The following is a 22,626-nucleotide window of genomic DNA, read 5'->3' on the forward strand; positions in this document are numbered from 1 at the left end:
ACAACCAGAGAACCAAAGGCTGATTTCTTTGGATTTTATCGTCATGCCAAATGGAGGCAGAGTGTTTGAGGGTTTTACCTTAAACTGCCTCCACAACTGGGTCTTCCTTTAACTCAGATGTTGTTAATTACTCTGACACAAAGTCTAGGACGTCTTTGCTCAAAGGCACAGTGATGTCAGCGTGTGTAAGCTTCTACATTTGAAGAAAGCAACGTGAATCATTCCAAAACTTTCTCCCATTGTTCTGAATCAAACAAATGGAAATATTTTGAAGCTGACTAAACAATCAGCTGGACTAAGCTGCCGTCCTGAATCCACACCAGGTGATTCTTGTGAGGTCAGGGTTGCGTCACGTCGGAAAGTATTTACATTGTTGCTGATCGTGTGTCGTTTTCACCAGGCGGTCGGAGCTGCATTGACGGGATTGTGGTTTTATCTGCTTGATTGGGTTTCAGAGACGTTCACTGAAAGTAATTGCATCAGGTTTATTCTACATCCTTTAATTCAGAGCCACTTACACTCCTGTCAGGTGACTCAACTTCGGACTCTCCTAATCATTTCGGGACAACGTGTGCACTTTAACACCATTTTCATTTGGTTGGTTTTCTTTCCCTTTCTTTTCTTTTTCTTCCTTTTCTTTTACAGAATATAGGAAACAATTGCAACAACCCTGCACAACTAAAAGGTCTTTGGTTTGTTTGGCTTCTCCACCCTTCAAACTTGCCTAAGAGGCTCCCATGGGAGCAGCCTTTGTTTGTATGTTAGTTCAGCATTTACTCAATCATATAACGAAGCCCCAACATGCGTCACTCAAGCTCTAGACTCAGATTTCTTTACATTTAATCATGAAGTTAATTTAAATTGTACACAACACCAGAAACCATGAGTTTTAACTCATTGCATTTTAACGCAACGTGGATCCAACGGCGAGATTTTCTGACCCACAACTTTGCTGCTTCATTAAACACTGTGAAAAAAATATATATATAACATATGAACACAGAGATAACTTAGCAGTTATGTCTATTACACGAGGTGTTAGATTTCTCATCAAACTTACGACTGGAAACAAACAAAGGTTTGCCTCTGCTGCTCTCAAGTGTGTCAAAGTAGGAAGAAATACACATCTGCATTTTTTATAGACTCACCTCCTGGCAGGTCAGAGATTCTTTCTCACTAACTCGCCTGCATGGAGACTCACGTTTCTACCAAATTGTTTTACAAAGATTTTTACATCTTCAGCTTAAGTCAGATCGGATAAGTAGAGTCTGCAAACATCAGCTCTGTAAGATGCCCAAAGGTTGGAATAGTGTTTTAGAACATGATGCTGCCTTAAGCGTCTCCATTTCTTTCTGCCTGACCTCTGGTCCTTAGTCTTCATAATCCTGATTGGTCAATAATGTTCCCTAAAATTTAATTGGCAAGTTAGAAAGAAAAGATTATTTCACATCTTCAGATTTCAAGCCTCTGGGCTGACATCCCAGCTCAGTGTCGGTCAACAGGTGATATGTTTGATGCACTCAGGGAGTATTGTGTGTTTGGGCCAAGCGTTCAAACTATGTTGCACACTTTTCATCATCATTAACAGAAGAAAAGCTCTGGAATAGACTCCCATCACATCTGGCTAACAGACTAACTTGTAGAAAGCAGCCAGCTGTCTACAAATTGTGAAAACTAAAGTTTCTGCTTCCGTTTTTAAAAGAAGGTCTGATGCTTTTTATGATCGAGGTATATATAAGGTTTTCTATAAGTTTCTATGTATAGGAGAATGTAAAATGTATATTTCTTTTATATTTCAGATTCCCAAGAAGGTGCGTTTGACAAAAGAGCGAAGAATTTAAATTATACCGACGGCTGAATTGGGAAGCGGTCGCATGGTTGAACGAAACTTTAACAGAAAACATGGAACGAGCATCGTACACGACACCGTGGCAAAACTTATTTGCAAGTTTCAGAAAACTGGGATTGCTGCAGACCAAACAAGAAATAGTCCAAAGTCTCACAAAAATAAAAACAATATAAAATGTTTATTTTTTTCTATGTATGGATATATATGGCCCATGATGGGACATTGTGCCCATGTTTAAGCCAGATCCGTTCTCCTCAACTAGCTTTCACATGGAGTCAAAAACAGATCTGCAAGAGAAAATCACTAAAGATTTTAATTTTGGCATCACATCATATTAATGACTTTATGGGGAAGTGGTTTTCGAGCACGTTGAGGCTTTGGTTTTGTATGTAGCTTGAGTTTTGTTGAATTGTTTCCACTTTCAAAAGCAAACTGAAACCCCTTTCTCTTCTCCCAGCCTGTGGCTGGTTCTGGTGCAAAAACGGGCGGATGTTTACTGGAACAAGACGTTACTGGAAACGAGACCTGCAGTAAATTACCAGCCGAAACATTTGCACAGGTCAAATTCCATACATGGCTGATAATTAAATAGGAAAACTTATTGCATTAAAATGTTAAAAATAAGTAAATAGGAAAGTGTTGCGGTCTTGGATGAGCCATAAAAAATATGTGGAGTTTACTGGATCTTCGACTCAAATCTGCTCCAGATTTGAGTTGTTCAGTAAGAATCGACTGAGAAATTTAGATGAGTTTAGATATTTAAACAAATATTGTTGAAAAAAATGACCTCAAACTTTTTAAATGTCATGAAAAATCATGACATTTATACTCCATGGCAGCTTGAACTCTTTGAAATGCTTGGAGATTTTGAACATAAATCTGGTGAGCTCCACCAGAACCAGTTCTGATGTTGGTCAAACTGAGCTCTGCTCAAGGTGACATTAGAAAGGGGGTTGCTCCACAGCAAAACAAAATTATAGTCAGTCCTCCTTCAAGGTGGTTTTGGTATCTGATCCTGAGGTTAATACTGAAGATTAAACCAAAGTATATTTGAGTTTTTGAAGGATTCTGGACAGGATTTGACTGTCAGAGCACAACGTCATTGATATTATTCTGCAGTAAACAAAGGTTATTATTTACAGAATCAAATTTGTTTTCTTAATATATATATAGAAAATCTGATTCTGTTTGTGAAAAGCATTGCTTTCTTGGCATTTAACCTGAACTGAGTCTGAAATGCAAGCTGTGAAAATGAATCAGATCTCAGACAACCTCTGGGTAGTAGCTACTAGCTCCATTCACTTGTGTAACATTTAGAGAAAAAAACCCCAAAACTTTCACCAGTATTTTTACAAAGCTGTATTTTTTACTTTTACTTGCATAATCTTATTATAAAGTATCGCTATTCTTACTTGAGTACAATTTTTGGATACTGCGAGTAACTTCACTGAATGAAGAATGAACCCATTTCTTCTCTTTTTTTTCAGTTTTTTAATTTTTATTAAAATTGAATAAGTTTTATATAGAAAGGAACAAAATTGGAAAATGTTTATTTTACTTGATTTTGTCGTCATGTTATTTATATTAATTGTTAATTCTTTAAAATACCAACATTTCCACATAACTTTATTCTTTAGTCTACTTGAATATTTAGCTATTAAATAATCAATGCTTCAGTTGACATGGAGATTAAAGGATTTCTCAAACATGCGAGGAAGAATCAAAGCAGCAACAAGGAGCATCATCATAGCATGACGTAAAGCTATATAAAAAAAGTCAATTTAACGTGACACGGCCCCTTTAAGAATATCGTAGCGAGGAGAAAACAGGGAATAGAATAAAGTTTTCTCCTTTTAGCCACAAAAAGAGTCTTGGCGAACTGAAGCGACCGCTTTGAATCTTCCCGCGCTGGGAGCCGCGCCCCTCCGTGGGGGCGGTCCACGCTGCGCACCTGAAGCAGCCCTCCTACAATCAGTCAGTCAGGGAAGCAGGCCGCCACACGGGTGGGAGGTCAGGTACACGCAGCGGCGGAGCAGGAAGAGCAACCAGGTCGTTTTGTTTTATTTATTTATTTTTTTCCCACCCTCCCTTTTTTTTTTCTTCTGGAGTGTTTCATTTCCACGCACGCGCTCCCGCAGCCAGGCGCTCCCCTCAGCCCACCTGCGTTTTTAGCGACGCGGTTTAGTTCGGGAAAAGCTGGAGGAAACATGTTAGAAGACAAGAAAAAGCTGCTCTTCATCGTGGCGGATGTTCTGTGCGTGTTTTTCGGTGAGTGGCCGCAGTTTGTTTCCTCGCTTTTTGTTTGTTTGTTTGTTTGGACGGTGGCCGGGACCGGGGTCGGTTTCACTCCGCGTGCGCGCAGCCAGCTGCAGCACGAGGGGGGGAGAAAAGGACTGCTCGACAGAGACTCGTTTGATTTGTCGTGGGTGAAAACTGTTGCTCCACCAGATAAAAGGGCAAAAAGTGAAACTGATCCTGTGAAAAGTGTTGCTCGTCAGGTGGCACAGCTGTGGATTTATTTAACCAAGGAATGGGTCTTTAAAGCCAAACGGAATATCCCTCAACACGGAGTGATCTTGATGCGCATTGGCGTCTTTCACTGAAATAATAATAATCTGCAATACTTGATTTATTTATTTATGTATTTTTATCTCATTTATTATCCTCCTCCTTGTTTTACGAAACCATCTCTTGTAAATGTATCCAGGTGGGTGTGTGGAGTTGGTGCCATCTTCTCTGCACTTTAAATGCAATCCAGTACATTTTCCTTAAATAAATGTACCCTGACAGGACTAATAAAAGCACAGCCTGGTGGTAAAGTGGAGGTTTTAGAAGTTTCCGAAACCGTTTTATCGAAAGGACATGGTGTGGACACAAAGGCTAATTAATGTGGGTCAATGACACCATAAGTGGTGCAACAGTCACCCGCCCTTTGACCTCCACTTCATACTTACACATTGCCATTTTGTTCATGTAAATAATTAATTTGCATCTATGGGTCTAAGTTTTCTTTTCTGCTGTATTTCCATATTTTTATGAGCTGTGGAGATGCACTGGCCTAAAAAAGCTGAAATTTTATGTCTAATTTTAATTCACTTGCATTAGTTTCTATTGTTTGTATTTTTTATAATGGTCATTATTCTGATTCTGTCTGGGCTTGTTCAGTCTTATATATTGTGACAGATAAAAACCAAAATATCTCTAAGTGCCTATAAACAGAAAATGACTTTAATTGGTTTTAACAGTACTTTAAACAGTACTTTTAATTCACAATGTTAACTAAAGTTTAAAAATAAAAAAAACTTTTGGACAATGCCTTCCATTTGTGTCCTAGATTATGAATATTCCTGCGTTCTCTCAGTTGATCAACAGGGTCTTGACATTTCCAGGTTCTGTTTAAGGCCAATGGTTTGAAAGTCCAAAAGAACCAAAAACAACAAAGTTCATTTTGCCGCTGAAGCTCCTCATTGTTGTTGTTTCGTGGCGTCTGAGGTTACACTACTGTCATAGCTAAACATCAATATCTGGTCCAGGAATGTCGGTACTGGATCAGAAACAGACGTTGGTTCAGATCCGGCACACAAAATCTCATTGGTCACAAACCATATTTTGAGTTTTGACTGCATGGTCCTTTTCAAAAATGTTAATTTTGATGTCTAAACCCCTGCTCAAGAGTTTTCCAGAAGAAAACAAACGTATCTGAAAGCGAGATTAGGTTTAAAAATCAAAAATGTAAACTGATGAACACACCTGAAGGGTTTCTGCCAGTGTACTATAAGCCTGGTGGGCCTCCAGGCTTTACTTGTGCCCCTGACAGGCTAGGCATTGCTTATTTATAAAAACATATTTTTTTAAATGTTTGCATTTTTTTAAGACTTTATAGTTGGTGTTCAGATATGAATCTTCCAACAACACATAATTTTCAAGTGGTATTTTCAAATTTCCTGTCAACTCCAAACATTTTTAACTCATAGACATGGTGGGCCGCTGGGTGAATGACTTCTGAGCGTCCCAACCACCAGGCTGGGGAAACCTCGCAGTTGCCTTATGTGATGTGACCTGATGCATATATGCATGGATAAATGTTTATGTTGATTAAATAACGATTCCTGACAAAGTCGTTAAATAAATGGATGACAAATTTTAACATACAAGTCTGGTTAAGGGCTTTAAAACAATCAGGAAGAACAAAAATATCTGTCGCTGATTCTTCCTGACGGTTAAGATCCTGTTTTGGAAACCGCAGATTATGTGTGTTATTGTATCACTGTGAGTCCATCCATCCCACATGGAAAAGTCTTTGTTAAAACATTTTTTCATGACTTTAAAGGCCCCATTCAGGAGGGGTGTGTGTGTGAAGGGGGGTGGGATGGGGTGACAGCTTGTCAAACCTCACAGAGACCCAAAGGTGGGCGCTCATGCATGTTGCTCAGGGTGGGCTCTGCTTGTGTGCAGGAGCGAGTCGCGCACAGGCAACAAAGCGACCCGCTGCAACTTGCTCTGCTGCCTGGCTTTCACCCAAAGCCATCAGTGGCTTGTCTTCCAGCTGTTTGCGTCACGCTGGACGCGTTTCTGACACCGCGATCCCGCTGAACGTCTGTGATGACCACCCGATGTCGGATTCTGACTTCGCTTGATTTTCTGCAGCTGCTTGTCGGGGGTCAGGAAAAGCAGAGAGTTCCAGCTGGAAGATTACAGGATTTATTTGTGGCCTTTGCATGTTTGCCTCCGCTTGTGGATGCTTCTGCTGAGTGACATGGAAGAATGATAATGACTGCAGAATCTGCTGTAAATGTTCTTCTGTTTATAGGAAAAAGCTTGATTTAAACTAGCTTTTTCCTGAGTTACTCAATAAAGACGGCCCGAGTCATTCTAATCTGAGTGGTCAGACGAAATGTTATGACCACTGGCAGATTGGGTGAATAACTCTGATCATAGCAAGGCAATTCGTTCATACGCAGGGTAATATAAAGTCCTTCACTAATAAAATGCAGAGAAATGGAGCTGAATGAAGCAACACGTTTAGTAAAAGCATGAAAACACTGAGAGTTCATCACAAAAAAGAAACAAAATGATCAAATATAAGCAAATAAACATATGACATAACATAACGTTTTTATAGAAACGCTGCAGTAAATCAAAACATTCAAAGGATCCAGCAAGTTTTGTGCATCTGGGGTTTTCAGGCAGATCTTCAGGCAGGTCTTCTGCCTGGACCTTACCTGACCAGGAGTAAATCAGACATATTCATGACTAAGAACATCAACGAGACTTCAAGATCGATCCTTTGACAAACAGGGAGCCGGTGCAGGCAGGTTTATTCAGCTCTTTAGTTCTTGGTGTGGTTTGAATGCTGAGCCCTGATTAAGAACATTTTGTGACCAAAACCAATAACTTCTGTCTCTTCTGCATCAACACTCTGGCTAAAGGACATTATTAGAGATGGATAAGATATCGTAAAGTCACAATATGACTTCACAATATCACAAATAATAGATTGAATGGAGATAAATAAGCGCTATGCACTGAGGCTCTCTACGCTTATTGTATATTTGGTGAGCCTTGTTATCTTAATGCACCATCAAATGGTTTTGGAAGGTAAATTGGTGATAAATTCATTAGGAAATTCGGTAACACTTTATGTGAAGTCTCGTATGACATGACCGATTCTTCGTAAATGTTTACATTTACGAAGAGTCTGAAGCGTCATTTGGTAAATAATGGCACTTTTAATGCCAAGTTCTACTAAAATTTGCATGAAAATTTTCTTAAAAGCCTGAACTTTGTATTAAAATGGTCATTATTGTCTAAAAAATGCAAAGTTCCATTAAATCTTGCAATAAAATTGTCAACTTTGCATTAAATGTCATAATTTATGGAATGACACTTGATGGCAACAGCCATCCATGACGAGTCCTTCATGTTTACACGGATAATTATTAGGATTTGTTTAAGTTTTTCTGGACCCAAACTGAGTTGAAGAGTCCTCTGCCGACATGTTGGAGGCTGAAACACCAGAACACCTTCAGGGGTCTCGTAGGGCCGGTAGGTACCTCAACCAAAACGGGGCACCGACGCGTTTTTAGACGAGCGGTCGTAATGATCTGCCTGATTGGTGTAGCACCTTGTTGTGAAAGCGGAGGTGAGTCATTGTTGTGATGAGGAAGAGTTGTGAAGGCGAGTTTTCCCATCTGACAAGTTCACACAGCTTCCTAAATGTCCTGGATTTCTCTGTTGTTTTTTGTACTTGTAACCATATATGATTAAATCTTTGTCACTGGCTGATGAACGATGACAGCAGAAATGCATTCTTGCACCTTTCTGGTTCATGTTTAATCTGGTTAATATAAAAAAGGGAAAGGATATTCTCTTCTTCTGGATTTCAGTCTCTCTCCATGTGTTGTTGATCACTCTGGCACTTTAAATCTTACAAAACAGATGATAAAATTGCCAAATTTCTCTCCTGATGAACTCTTTCTAAATTCCTGAGTTTTTATTTTTTATCCACATTTCTTGATACCAAGTGTTGGACTTCTGTATTGGTTTCTCACTAAATTTGAATATTGGCAGATCCCTCCCCCGCTCCCATCACATCTTATGTAGCTTTATGAAAAGGTAGATATGACGCCACTTTTTAAACTACACCAGTTAGAAACACAAGCAGAAAAACTCCTGCAACAGTTTAGTCAAAAGTGACTTTATCCTTGTAACATGACCCTTCAGCTTGTTGTTTTGTTTGTGAGAAAAACAGGTTTGACTAGCTATTGTAAGAACAACTACAGTTGTTTTACGCACTAATCATGTAGGTCAGTTTTAGCTTTATGCATTTAAATATCTTGAGTGTTTATGTGAGTCATTCTTTTTTTCAGTGAAATGGATACAGAGCATAGAATAATGATTTTGATTTATGCAGAAGTTATGTTTTTGGGAAAATGCATTTTATAGACGTATAAAAACACACAAAAATGTTAAAAACTGAACGATGCAAAACAATTCTTTCGACTGTGACAGTTTAGATTGGTAAAAGTTTTACCGCGACTGAACAATGATCTCTAAAGTAACTTTAAAACCTGATTAGTCAGTGCATCATGTTTTCTGAGTACATTTCCCAAAGTTTGAACTTTCTTTTTTGTGGTTTTGTTTTGAATGTGAAAGTATCTTTCAGAGGAAAGAAGCTGATAAATATTGTTTCAGTGTTTTTATTCCTTCCTCTTCCGTTCTGCACACAAGCCTCCGCCCAGTGGCTCTCATCTGTCGCCACTGCATGCAGAACCATCACAAACTGCGCACTCGACGAGATGTACAAGCGTTCATAACGCGGCTGCCGACTCGTTCACACACACTCGTTTCAACATCTAAACGTCACTCTGAGCAGACACACAGCAGTGTTTTTAATATATGCATGTTCTATTTCTGCTTTTAGGATTGCTCTCATGCAGTAACATTTAAACAGCCCACATTAAGAACATTTTAGGGTTTTCATTTGCTCCTAATGAAAAGCATGAAAGTAATCATCATGGCAACAATTAGAAAGTATTGAAATGATGAGAAATGTGAACGACTTTAGCAATGGCTTTAGATATCTAAGCGATGCCACCCTTATGGCTTAAAACGTGTCCAACTCGAGGCCCGGGGGCCTAATCCGGCCCGCTGTAGCTATTTATACGGCCCTCTTGATTCTAAGTGTGTTTAAATATTATATATGCAGTTTTTATCTGTTCAGATTCTTGAGAGTTATGAGAATCTACAAATCCTCGAACCTTTTTGCTCTAATACATAATTTATTGTTTATTGCAGATTTTTATCAAATTGTCAAAAGCTTTCTTTCTTGTGGTAAATGGCTGCCTCTGCCTTAATTTATCATAGTCTATCATCCATACAGAGTAATAAATAAGAGCAAATATTTACAAATTAGACTTAGATTTTTATTGGAAAAAATCAAATCACTGGAGAGACTTAGATGTTCAATAATACTATTTAATTTTAAGAATTCATTGATATTTCAGCGGTCTGTGAATAGGTTTTATCAATGCGTTCTGGCACAACTGGCCCTTTAAGTGCATTCATGATCTTGATTTGGCCCAAAACAAAAATGAGTTTGACGCCCTGGCATAAAATGTTTGCAATGAAAACCTCCAGTTGGTAAAATGGCATCATTTCCAGTCAAAAGTTGGAAAACGGTGAGATTGTTAACAACTGGGATAAAACTAGCCATGTATTTTTCTTCCAGATACAAAAAAATGTTCATATGAATGTATTCTGCAGCGTTTGCTGCTCTTCGTTGTGATGTAGGTCCTAAGTGTTTAGTTTTGTAGATGTGTAGTTGAATTGTCTCACCACATGTCGTAACCAAAAAGCCAAACCTCAAAGCTGCTCTGCAAGCTCAAACTTTCTGTTTCAAGTCCAACTTTACAGGAGATTCTGGTCTTTTTTTTCCTTCCTGGCTGGGAACTCGTCAAATCTGACAGACATTAAAATCTGATTAATTTGATCCCGTCAAAGCGTGCCCCCTTATGCGCACGCATCACAAATCTACATAATCTTTGATTTTCTGTTGGATTCAAGCACTCTACTTTTTCTAATTCGTTGCAATTCAAAGTTAGTATCTGCAGTTTATTCCCCACAGAACCAGAAATAAGTAGTGATTGCTGTCGCTGTCATAGCTCAGCTGGTTTATTTTGGTGCTGAACACAATCAGAGCCTCCCTAAAATCTAAATGATAACACATTTTTTTTAGCAAGTAGTCAATTAAAATCATCCAACTGCAAAGGGAAAATCTGTAATGAGGAACTGAAAATGCTAATTGCATGTACTTTTGTTCTGAGGGACGACCAAAACGACCTAAAACTCCATTTTAGAGTTTTCAGTGGCGTTTAATAGGAATCGTCTGCACAGCGTTGACAATTTGGTGAAAACAGAATTTATGCTCCGTTTGAAGGTACCAAGAGATGCTGCTGCTGGTGGTTTGGTTAATGGAGTCACAGCGCTGGTGTCAGTTTCTGCCACATCAGAGTCGATTGGAGACGGTTGACTCTGCCCGACATTCCTGTGTGACGGCGCCACTCGCACGCTTTCCTGTGCCGATGTATTTATTATGTAGCGGCTTCATAAGAGGGGAGTTGTTTCAGTTTCTTCTGTTGCAGATATTGTGAGAGTCTCACATCCATGAATGTGGTGCAAATTGGTGGCAGTTGCTGGTTGAATGACTTTCTTTATATTTTTTTTTCCTTTTGAAAGGAAAAGTGCAATCCTTTCAGTATCTGGTTTCTTTTAGCGTACTGTAATTGTATGTTGATTCTCGTAAAAATAAAGTACAGAGAAATAAACTAATTATAGTAAATAAGTACAGAGAAGGTACAAAACGAAGTACACTAAACTCACCCAGATCCCATGTTTAGTGGTTCAACATTGATTAACATCTGTTTTTGAAGGTTAGCTCATTTTTACTCTGTTGGACACAATTTCAGCAGTTTCTCTTAGACACGGTTCTGTCAGCTGAAAGTGTATCTGGCAACTTGCTGGATACAAATCTTGTGATGATGATGATTTTGGAAATTTTCTGTGTAGTGAAAATCTTTTTCATGAAGCTCAGTTGTTGCTCTCGTCAAAAGTCTTGAGGGACTGAATCTAAACCCTGCAGGACTCCTCGTTAAGCTGGATAGCTGCACTTTTTTGGTCACCAAAGAACAGAAAAAGTCACAGATTTATTATAAATTTTTTTGTTGATGCAACAGCAATTGGGCTCTCCAGTATATAAGAGAAATCTTGAGAACGTGAGGTAAACGATGGGAAAATCCCCACTTGCTAACCATTAGCTGCTAACTAAATTAACATTAATATTTCAGTAGGTTATGTTTACTGTAGTTGTGTGAAACATAAAATATCTTAAACACTGAAACCTGAACTGTATGTTTTAAATTTCTTGGAAGCTGAATACGATATATAAAGTATCAGTAACTCATCAAAGTTATTCTACAATTACAAATTCTTAATAAAAAAAAAACTAATTCATAAAAGCTTTATCATATATGTAGAAAAGCCATTATTTCCCCCAAAGTATTGCTAAAATTCTGTCCCTTTCTTGGCACACTTCTGTTTTGCTAGACACAATACTTTGATATTTATTGAAATAATATTTGAAAATGATTTTTAGCTACAAATCTCCTGTTTTCAGTGAAAATGCAGCTCTGAAAAAGAAACTCGTCTGTTTTGAATTTGACAACTGACTTTTGCCACATTTTCAAATGTTCATAATGACGAGTTATAATCACCGATGCTTTCATAAAACCAACAAATTGTTAAAACGGCAGCAGTAGCAACCTAAAGATCCATTAGTGTTTATCAGAGTCTTAAAATAAAAGTATTTGTCCATCACTACTTGTACAAGTAAAGTTTTCACATCTTCTGGCCTAAATCAAGCCGCACGGTAATGATTATTTCCTTTGATCCAACCGTAATAAATCCTCTTGGATTCATGTCTCAACATGAACAGTTGAGAAATGTAAAGCATGTGGTAAATATGCAGTAAGGCTTAAAGCAAACAAGCACTAAGTGCATTGAGCTGTGGCCTTTTGGACGCCACTGCCGAGTTAACTCCCAGCTTTATTGACGTAGTTAAGCCTCAAGGTTATTGTTGAGTTCTTTCCAAGCATTGCATCAGATTTTAATACATGTTTCGTATCAGTAAAGCTCGAGCCAGCAGGTTATCTTAACACAAAGACTGGAAATGACTGAGGGGGAACGGTGCGACTTGTGCTGGCTACACTTGATAAAGCAAACTTTGTGGCCTTCTCCAGTCTTGTAAAAATCAGTTATTTGCCTTCCTGTGTCTGTCGTTTCTTTTTATTTTTCCCCAGGAAAAACACAGGTCCTGACAGGAAGTGATGTTTTTTTTATGCAACAACACTCGTCTTGATTGCAGCAGCTGTCCAGAGAGTTCTTGAGCGACGATGAACGTTGCAGACGGTCAGCTGCGCTGACGTAAAGCAGCTGAAGTGGACACAGTGTTGCTACCGTGCCGCTCTTCCTGAGCTCATTTCATGGGAATATGGCTCAGGAGAAACACAAACTGAAAAAAACATCACTCATAAACAAATAGATCTGTACGGGTTAAAGATTTATTTTCCTAGACGTCCCCCTGGAAGACGTGCAGTCGGCTCGCAGACTTCAAACATTCTTTACCTTTCTCCATTTTTGGTTCTGCTTTGCGGCAAAAATCTGTTATTCAGCTCTAAGGGGTCTGTAGTGATGGCTGCTCATCTTGAGCAGAATAACAGGAACACTTCCCTCTTCCTGCAGGGTCATAGGTCAAGGGGAAGTTATACTTGCGTCTGATCCCAAATTCCATCATGTTTATTTTCTCAGGGTCTTTTTTTTCGACCAGACAGGACTGTAAAAGTGAGAAACAATACTTTTCCCCTCTTCTTCCTCCCCATCTTTTTTTTTTTTTTTTTTTTTTTTTTTTTTTTAAATCTGTCCAGTTGACATTTCATATCGGAGGACAAAAAGTCAGCAAAAACCACGAGTGTGTTCCTCCTCCTGGGTGGAAACGTTGTGAGACGAACCCATTGTTTGTTCGGAGCGCTAATGGCTCACACAGGAAGTAAAACTTGACAGCAGCGTGGAAAATGTCACATCGGGATGAGACAAGCTGGTACAAGCCTAAAACTCCTCCTACAGTTGTGCGCAAAACATGGTATCTTTTTAATTTATTTATTTTTTCAACTTTTTTTTATTTAAGACGGATTGCATGAGAACCATTCCAAGACAGAATTAGGCCAAAATCATTTATCAGGCTGCAGAAATGGAGGAAGAATTCACTTTAGGCATGAAGTGAAAGATGCTTCATTTTTGCCAAGGTTCTCTGGTATGTGTCGGTCAGGCCCTCTGGAATAACAGAGCAGATAGAAACTGTTCAAAACAGACAACAGGAGCTCTGATCTGGATTCAGCTCAGAGTCGATGTCCACTTCCTCATTCGCTGTGTGGCAGAATGCGCTTGGTGCCGGTTGATCCCTGTGTGCGTTTTTTTTTTTTTTTTTTTTTTCTTCGTCTTTAAACAACCGCAGCTTAAATTTGTCCGCTCGCGCAGCATGTAGCCTCCTGCGACTCGTGTTAAACAATCAGCGTTTTATCTTAATGTTGTCCCTCCTCCCCGCTGAACAAAACACTGGATGGGCCTCCGCTTCAAAGCCGGGCTGAGAGCAACGCTTGACCTGCTGGAGAAACGGGCCTCGGAGGTCAGAGGAGGGGCGGGACTTCCTGTCGTGAAATAAATTCTCCGAGATGAGGAACCCGCTCATCATCAAAGACCAGCATGGGCATTAGGGCTAGGGTTAGGGTTAGGTGCCACTGAAATATGCTGCATGAGACACAAGCTGTGATTCACTAATTGTCCAACTGGTCTGAGTCAACTTCGGATGACTGGAAACACTTGAGGTTGTAAAACATATTGCAACACAGTTTGTGGATGGGCTGGGAGACATCTGAACATTTCATTCTTTCCTCTGACGGTTCACCTTGGCTTTGGAAATTAATTTCAAGTGGATCAAAAATTTTGTTTTCCAGAACTAGATGGCCAACAGTTTCATTTTTATGAAAGCCTTCCTCAACTGATTGGTACTATTGGGTAAAAGAAAACGACTTAAAATGTTATAAGCTCATTAACATAAAAAAAAACATAATTTATTCTGCTGGTCAGGGAGAATCCCGTCAATTCGCACACATTTAGATCTGGACTTGGACTGAGCCGCTCGTTTGCAGCAATGTGCTTTGAAACAAACTGCAGTTGCATCGGATAAAGAAAACAACCAACTGGAATACTGAGATAAATTGAGACCTTTACCCACATTTTGCCCACTCCAGTATGTCTTTTCCTTCGTTGTCTCAACCCCACCACTCTTTGTGAGCTTTTGAATCTGCTATAAGAATAATAAAAGCCTTCCAACCAGCTAAAATATTACTGGTATGCAGGAATTTTGTCCATGCCACTTAAAATCAGATGACAAATGACCTGTGCAGTGGTCATATTGCAACCTTCCACTGGACAATGAATCTCTGCCTCATCTTTTTTTATTTTTGCAGCCTCTGACTAGATTTCTTCTGGGTTTTTCTCTTTTAAGGTTTAATAATTTCCCCAAAAAATGCTGATTAAAGCTCCCCACAGCACCATGCTGCCACTGTTTGGCATCGATCAGGTCTAATATACACATCGTCAATGTAATTTTTTAAATTTGTGCCCCATACTTGATTTGTGGCAAACTGTATTTTATTTTTGCTAGCGTAAACTTTTCAATTTTACATTTGCAATAAAAAAGAAAGCAAGTGTCACATAAAACCCCTCAGAAATGATCGAAGGTGTGTGAGCACTGTTGCAAAACGCAGGAGTGGTGCTAAAACAAATTCAGAAATATTCTGGTGCAGAATAGTGAGGTTTGTTTGTCCTTGCAGCATCGTCAGCAGGCATTTACATAAAAACAACACACACAAACAAGTGTACGTAAAAGTTCTCTTTAAGGCCATTTTAAAATCGTTCCTCTGGAGGAAACTATGCAACTTCTCATTCCTCTCAGTAATCAGCTGAGCACCAGATCTCTACGTGAGATAACTGCTGTGACTTTACGTGCGAGCCGTTTGCTTCTCCGCCTTTGTTTTTGATGGATTATTGTCTTTCTGCTGGGCGAACTGAAGGTGCGCTCAACGAGGAAGCGAAGAAAGTGCTGTCTTTGCGGGGAACACTTGTGGTGCGTGTCAGTGACTACGCAGCTCCCAGCCTGACACATGAACTCCATTCAATCCCCCCCGGTTGTTTCTGACTTCAGCAGAAAGTTCTTGAAAACAGGAAAGCTATTTAGAGGCTGTCAGTCAGATAAAACTGTTGTCCTCCTCTGATTTAAGAGACTGTTTTATGCCATCTTTTGTTTGCTCTGAGGGGAAGTTTTGAGCCCAGCGTTTCCTGACCGTCCTCAACAAAAGCTTTTTCTCATTACGGCCTTATAAATGCACGCCTCTGTTGTTCGAGTCGGCAAACTTCAGCCCTTTTTTATTTTCCTTTTGTCTGCCAGGAGTGTGTGTGAGCACGTCAGCACATCTTCGGAGGCATGTTGAATGTGTGTTTTCCCCCTCCGCTGCTTGGCTTCCCAGGCCCTTTACAGTGTGAACGCTGCCCCCGCTGTCAGAGGTCGCCTCTGCAGCGTCCGGCCGGTTTCCACGGCCGCCGGTGTCTCTTGTTTTTTTTTTTTTTGTTGAAGAGAAAATGCAACCTGCAGGGATAAAGCTGTTGCCTCTGACAAATTGATGCTCTTGGGAGAGCGGGGTCTTCTTTCTGAACCTGAAATATGGAGTGTGTGTTTAGCTGTTTCCTGAGCAGCAGCTCTCTGTGTGTTTGAACTCTTCTTACCGGGACTTTAGAAACATTGCAGACCCACATTCTGGGCCTGCTTTGGCTCCCAACTGGACACCAGTTTATTGGCATCAATGCAAACCAAGGTTTTGAAATGGTTTAGGACCTTAAAAGTTCAACAAAACCTGCGATTCTGTTTCTGTAGAAACGCTGTGCTCCGTTAAAGATTACATTTGCTTTTGACTTTTTGTCACTTTTGTGTTTCAGAAAAAAAAAATGATAGAAGATGACGTCAATTATTTTTCAAAATCACAGTGTTAGTGTTTACTTCACCGGCGACTCCCAGGCCTGATCATCACTATATCAGGTTGGAAGCGGCTGCAAAGTTTGCTTTCTAAGCCTTTGTGACTCTAGATCCTCAGATCAATGCAGCGTCTGGATTCAACAGTAATAACTTGGAAAAAAGCTCCAAGGCCAAAACCACAGCTGACAAAAATAATAATAAAAAAACCCACATTTGCTCAAACTCACCTTGACAATCCTCAAAACTTTTGGGAAAATGTTCTCTGGACAGGTGAGAGGAAATTCAACTTTTTTTTGCTGTTATATCTGATAAAACTAGCAGGATTTTCTAAAAAGATAAGCTCACACACACTCCAACACGGCGGTGGTGGTATGATGGGCTTTGGAAGACACGCTGAATAATTATCTAAAATGCACCATCAAGTCCAAGTCAATTCAAAGGTTTTACAGTGACCTAGTCAAAGCTCAGATTAGAAATTAATTTTTAAAAATGTGGTTTGACAATAAACTACATTAAGAGCGACAAAAATCAGGGAAGAGTTTCTCCACAGCAACGCAAAAAAAACTAATTGCGAGTAATTGTGAATCCTTGATGGCAATTTTTGGGCAGCAAAAACAGTTTGAGGGTGAAATTATTTTTGACTTTTGGCAAAATAAAGTCTGTAGAAATCCCTACAACGTCTGCTCTGACTGTCGTTTGTATTTCACCATAACGTATTAAAGCAATACGGCCATATTGTCAGAATGATCACATTTTACTGCTGATGACTCCAGACTCATCGGCACGTTTCTGAAGTGACTCGAATGTTTCCACTGAACGCTGACTCAGCACGTTATTGTGATTATCGTTGGATTCTCTATGTAAAAGCAGGAGGCGTACGTCACGCTGTCGCCGTGTCAGGCTGTAAATATGTTGCCAAGAATCCACGCAGCGCTGCTTGCGTTGCATCGGTATCGTTTTGTGAAGAAAACCTTAATGATGTCCGTTTTAAATTAGATTTTCTGTTTTTGTTTTACTTTGCGTCATGTTTTCTCTCAGCTGCTGAATTTATCAAAAGAAATTAAATAAATTAGAAGTCATAATTTGTATAAAGCTTGAACAAAATACTGGATTAATTTTCAATAATAATAAAGGAAAGCTTTCTGTTCTTTTTTTTAAGTCAAACTTTCTAAAGAAGGCTGAACTTAGTTTTATTTTTTATTTCTTATTTTTTTCAAACATTGTTAGACATTTTAATCACATCTACAAAGAGACAGATTGTATTTCTAGATATTAAAGTTCTTTCCTAGATAATTTCACATTTCACTGTAGGACCAACACTGATGTTCAGGCATTTCTTCTCCTACCCAAACATTTTAAAAGGGGAGGAAAAAAAAAAAAAACAAGAAATTGCCTTCATGACTAAATGACTTTTCCTGCGTCTCCAGCGGCTCTGCCTTCAGCCATCCTCACGCTGAGGTTCAAACCCTATCAGAGAGGAATCCACTGCGACGACGAGAGCATCAACTATCCCTACAGGAAAGACACCATCTCCCATGGAACCATGGCCGCCGTCACCATCACCTGCTCTATGGTCATTGTAAGTCGTGTTGTTGAGCTCACGGTTGCGACGTGGCACGAAGGTCGTCGTTTGTTGTTGTTTTAACGTTTTTCCAAACGGTTTTTCTCGCTGCAGATCACCACCGGCGAGGCCTACCTGGTGCACACGAAACGCCTGCGTTCAAACTCCACGTTCAACCAGTACCTCTCGGCGCTCTACAAGGTGGTCGGCACGTTCCTGTTTGGCGCGGCGGTCAGCCAGTCACTGACCGATTTGGCGAAGTTCACCATCGGCCGCCCCCGTCCAAACTTCCTGGCCGTGTGCGCGCCGGTGTCCTGTAAGGGATATGTGCTGGATATCAACTGCACAGGCAGCCTGAAAAATCAGACGGAGTCCAGGTGAGGGGAAATGTGTCGCTCGGCGTCCTCAGAGCGTCACGATGCTAAAGCTGCACACAGAGGGAAGGATTTATTCCTCCTTGGAGGAATAAATATGAGTGTCTTAAATTATTCCTCAACCAAAACGACCTTTTTTTTTTATTCCCTTTTTTCTCCCTCAGTGTTATTAAAAAGTTTGAATATTGTGAATTAAAAAAAAAACAAGTACAATCTCCCAATGGAATGATTTAGTTGAATCTTTGTTTTAATTTTTTTTTCTCTTTCTCTCTCTCCTCAGGCTGTCGTTTTACTCCGGTCACTCGTCCTTTGGGATGTACTGCATGCTCTTCCTGTCGGTGAGTGACCCTGTGTGACCTTTTGTCCAGATGTGAAAAGATTTGTTTGGTGGAAAGCCCAGAAATGAGCCACAACAGGAGGAGACTGTCGAGACACGGACGTCTCCGGTCTGAAAACACCATTGTTGTCATTTTTCATATTTTACTGTAGGAGGAAAGCAAACAGATCTAATAATAACTCTTAGGACGGAGATGGATTTCCAAATAAAAATCTCCAACAGTGTCATTTGGTCAGATTTAAGTGTGTGTGTGCAGCTCTACGTCCAGGCCAGGATGCAGGGGAAGTGGACGAGGCTGGTCCGGCCCACCATCCAGTTCTTCCTGGTGGCGTTTGCTCTCTACGTTGGATACACGCGCGTCTCCGATTACAAACACCACTGGAGTGACGTCCTGGTGGGGCTGCTGCAGGGCGCGCTCATCGCTGTGCTCACGGTGAGGCGGCTAACATTAGCATCTGTCAGATGCTAATGCAGCAAGAGTCACTTAAAATATCCAACAACAGCGTCATAAGTTTGCAGCTTTATTCTGTTGTGCCATAATCTTTACAGTTTCAGATCATGTATTTAAAGTTGCAGTTTAAAAAAAATAATAAATTTTAAACTGTTACTCTGGCATTTGATAGTAAATCCGCAGAAAAAAATCGAGCTCTTCTTTCAGCACCAACTAGAAACAAACAATCAGAGTTGACTTAAAACTCTCAAGATGCTCTTGATTGGTTGTTTTTGATTGGTTGTTTTTGATTGGTTGTTTTTGACTGGGAGCGTTTCTTCAGACGGGCTCAGGAGGAGCTTCATCTTTTCACAAATGATCTGTTTCATATTCTACTGTCAGAGTATGTTTTAAAAAAAACAAACTTTTTTTTATATACATATATATAAAATGTTAATTTTGCAACTTTAACTTCAAAATGTGATTTAAATGTGAACTTCAGACTTAGTTTTATGTCCTGCCTCTTTAAACGTGTCCATTTTTTCTCCCTGTCCTGTCGGATGTGTTCCTTCATCATCACGATGATGTGGCTGGTTGACCTTTCATGACCTCTGGAAACATTTAAGTATCTTCAAACTGAGACGTTCATTAATTAACAAACCTCTGAGGCCCCCACATCTCAGCTGCACTGGACTGTAGTTATGTGCAGCAGATTAAAGAGAACTAAATACGAACGCTTGTCTCTCTTCTGGTTCGCTTGTAAAAGCTTAAATGTGAGACATTTGAAGTGGACGTTAAATGGCAGATTCAGCTTTTACACGCACATTACTTCCAGAGACGGCCTTTCTGCTTCCTGCGTTTTAAACGTACTCTCCCCGCTCTCAGGTTCGATACGTGTCGGATTTCTTCAAGCAGCGGCCGCCGCCGTGCGCGCAGGCGGACGACCCGGCGGAGGAGCAACTCGAGTGCAAGCCGAACCCGCAACCTTTGGACTCGCAGCACGGAAACCACTACAGCCACCCCGGACTGGCGTGAGCCGCAGACGAGCGCCGGCGGCAGCCGCTCCGTTGTCCACAGAACTGTGTTTTAAAAGCACGCATAGCCCACATAGAAAACTTTGACAGCTATTTTATAACTCTGACAAGTATGATTCCCCAAAACCTGTTGGAACAGAAACTTTATGACCGGGTGCGTTTTTGTGGGTGGGTGTGTTCGCTGCAGAAAGATGTGGCCGATCGCGTGTGTGTGTGTGTGTGTGTGTGTGTGTGTGTGTGTGTGTGTGTGTGTGTGTGTGTGTGTGTGTGTGTGTGGGTGTGTGTGTGTGTGTGTGTGTGTTGGTATGTGCACCAGCGTAGAATAATTATATTTTATATCGTCTCTTAATCACTCGGCTTTTCAAATTGTGCCAAATTAAAAGTGACAGTTTTAAACAAATGGGCAAGAGAACGTTCCTCTTCTTCGGTCAAATAACAAACCTTTGCCGCGTTGTCGCAGTCCGGATCGGTTTTTTATTCACTGCAGCTGAATGTATCTGCACATCCCTGCCGTTTTTATTTCCTTATGCATGTATTTTTATCCTACTTGGAGGCAGGTGCATGTGTTCAGCCATGTTCTCCTCTTTATTGCTGTTGTATGCAATGAATATATCATTTCAAGATTAACATGTTTTCCATGTCACAGTGGCAGTTCCTGCTTTGATGGCACGTTGATTTAATAGGTTAAGTTTTATATATTTTAAAGAATCTGTCGACAGAATAATTATCTCTAGGTTTTCACTAGTGTATATATATTTTTTGATTTTTGTCTCGTGCCAAATGGCTCTAAAGCCAAAAGGCAAGAAAAACAAATGGAATAAAGATTTCATACATTTCAGGTATTTTTTTTATATATATATATTTTTTTTTGGAAGAAATACTTTTGCTTGGTTAAAATCGGGCCAGTTTTCAAATGGCTGAGCATTTAAACAGATTAAAAAACTAGAATTAAGTCCAACTTGAATCAGTAGGTGGCAAAAATATAACTCTGGAAAAAGTTAGAGAGACCACTAGTCAGTTTTTGCTCTTCATAGGTTTACGTTTGAGTAAAATGAACATTGTTCTTTTATTCTATGAACTTTTGACAACAAGTCTATGAAATTACAAGCAAAAATATTAGCATTTATTTTTGTGCATTTATCTGCACAAAATGAGAAAGAAAACATTAAAACCGATGTTTCAACTCAGGAAGAGTTCAGAAATGAATATTTGGTGGAATAACCAGGAGGTTTTCAATCAGGTTCAGTGCAGTGGGCTCTAAATTATTTCCAGAGCTGCATGTAGCGAAGCCCCCATCAAAAACCACTAAACATTTACAATATTTTATTTCCCGTTGTGTTTTACGTCACATAATACTATTATCCATATTGGCTGTAATTCCCGCCCTGTGTCCCACTTTGACCAGGAAGAAGAAAGAAATTGCATAACAGTGACTCGCACTGAGAAAATGCTTTAGCTGCTGTTCTCCGTTCAGAACCTGCTCAGACTGGTTTCATGTCTGGACCTGCTGCTAACAGTTCAGATTCCTGACACTGAGCGGACCGGGCCCGCCGAGCCGCATCACACGTAGCAGAACAAAAGGCTATGAATAATGCTTTTATTTCTCCTTTTGATGAGCGTAATCCTCATCTGTAAGGTGGATTATTTTTACGGAAGCACGACGGACACGCTCTATTTACGCCACAGTCGATGCAAACCAGTTTAAATGGTTTCCACTGAACAAGCGCAGTGGAACTGTGGAATGGGCGAGGCACTAACTTTATTTAAATCATTTTATAATAGCCAAAGCGGTCTTAAAGTCCAAATTGAGACTTAAAAGGAAAAACAGAAAGAAAATGTGTTTCTCAAACTTCACACCTTGGTCCAACACTGAAAGGATAAAAGTTTTTTTCTTACAATAATCAATTATTTTGGTTTTTCGTTCCAACGAAGTTCAAACCCAACAAGGTAATGTTTTTTTTTCTTTTGTTTGCAAACAAAATAAATGCATTGAAAATTTCCAACTCTCTTAAGCTGTTTTTTTTTACATTATTGTTGGGGAATTTGTCCACAATATACAAGCAGGAGTAGATTTGAAAATAGAGTTGAACACAAGTGTGAAAGTCACACTGAACATACTGTAGACAATAAAAAAGTGCCAGGATAGAAAACTGATTATTATTTCATGTTTTCAGAATATTTGGGTGTGAAAACAAGTATATTTTCCTTTTTTTTATGCCTGTGTGGATCACGAGTCTTAAATAAATCAAATGTATCTTCATTAAAACCAATGTTTTATACATGTTTCACAACAAGCTAAGAGCCCAAATATTAAACTGTGTCAAATAATTTCTTACTGTCAGATTCTAAACTGAGACTGAATTTGAATTTTGTGAACATATTTAGGCGACGCAACCA

The 22,626-nt window shown here is 39.7% G+C and overlaps 1 protein-coding gene across 1 annotated transcript; it reads left to right on the top strand.

The window, feature by feature from the left end:
* The first annotated feature begins 3,833 nt into the window (after positions 1 to 3,833).
* Positions 3,834 to 22,228, top strand: plpp2a (phospholipid phosphatase 2a). Its single transcript, XM_055038346.1, has 6 exons — positions 3,834 to 4,117; positions 17,921 to 18,072; positions 18,169 to 18,431; positions 18,709 to 18,766; positions 19,022 to 19,198; positions 20,081 to 22,228. Exons 1-6 carry the CDS (start codon positions 4,057 to 4,059, stop codon positions 20,228 to 20,230), a joined length of 861 nt encoding a protein of 286 aa, XP_054894321.1. The 5' UTR covers positions 3,834 to 4,056; the 3' UTR covers positions 20,231 to 22,228.
* Positions 22,229 to 22,626: the final 398 nt, after the last annotated feature.

The sequence above is a fragment of the Poeciliopsis prolifica genome, unplaced genomic scaffold, assembly GCF_027474105.1.
Source record: "Poeciliopsis prolifica strain line A6 unplaced genomic scaffold, Auburn_PproV2 SCAFFOLD013, whole genome shotgun sequence".
NCBI lineage: Eukaryota > Metazoa > Chordata > Actinopteri > Cyprinodontiformes > Poeciliidae > Poeciliopsis > Poeciliopsis prolifica.

Coding starts and splice junctions, on each gene's coding strand:
- plpp2a (XM_055038346.1), top strand. CDS start 4,057: ATGTTAGAAGACAAGAAAAAGCTGCTCTTCATCGTGGCGGATGTTCTG. Junction 4,118..17,920: donor TGTTCTGTGCGTGTTTTTCG/GTGAGTGGCCGC, acceptor CTGCGTCTCCAG/CGGCTCTGCCTTCAGCCATC. Junction 18,073..18,168: donor TCACCTGCTCTATGGTCATT/GTAAGTCGTGTT, acceptor TTCTCGCTGCAG/ATCACCACCGGCGAGGCCTA.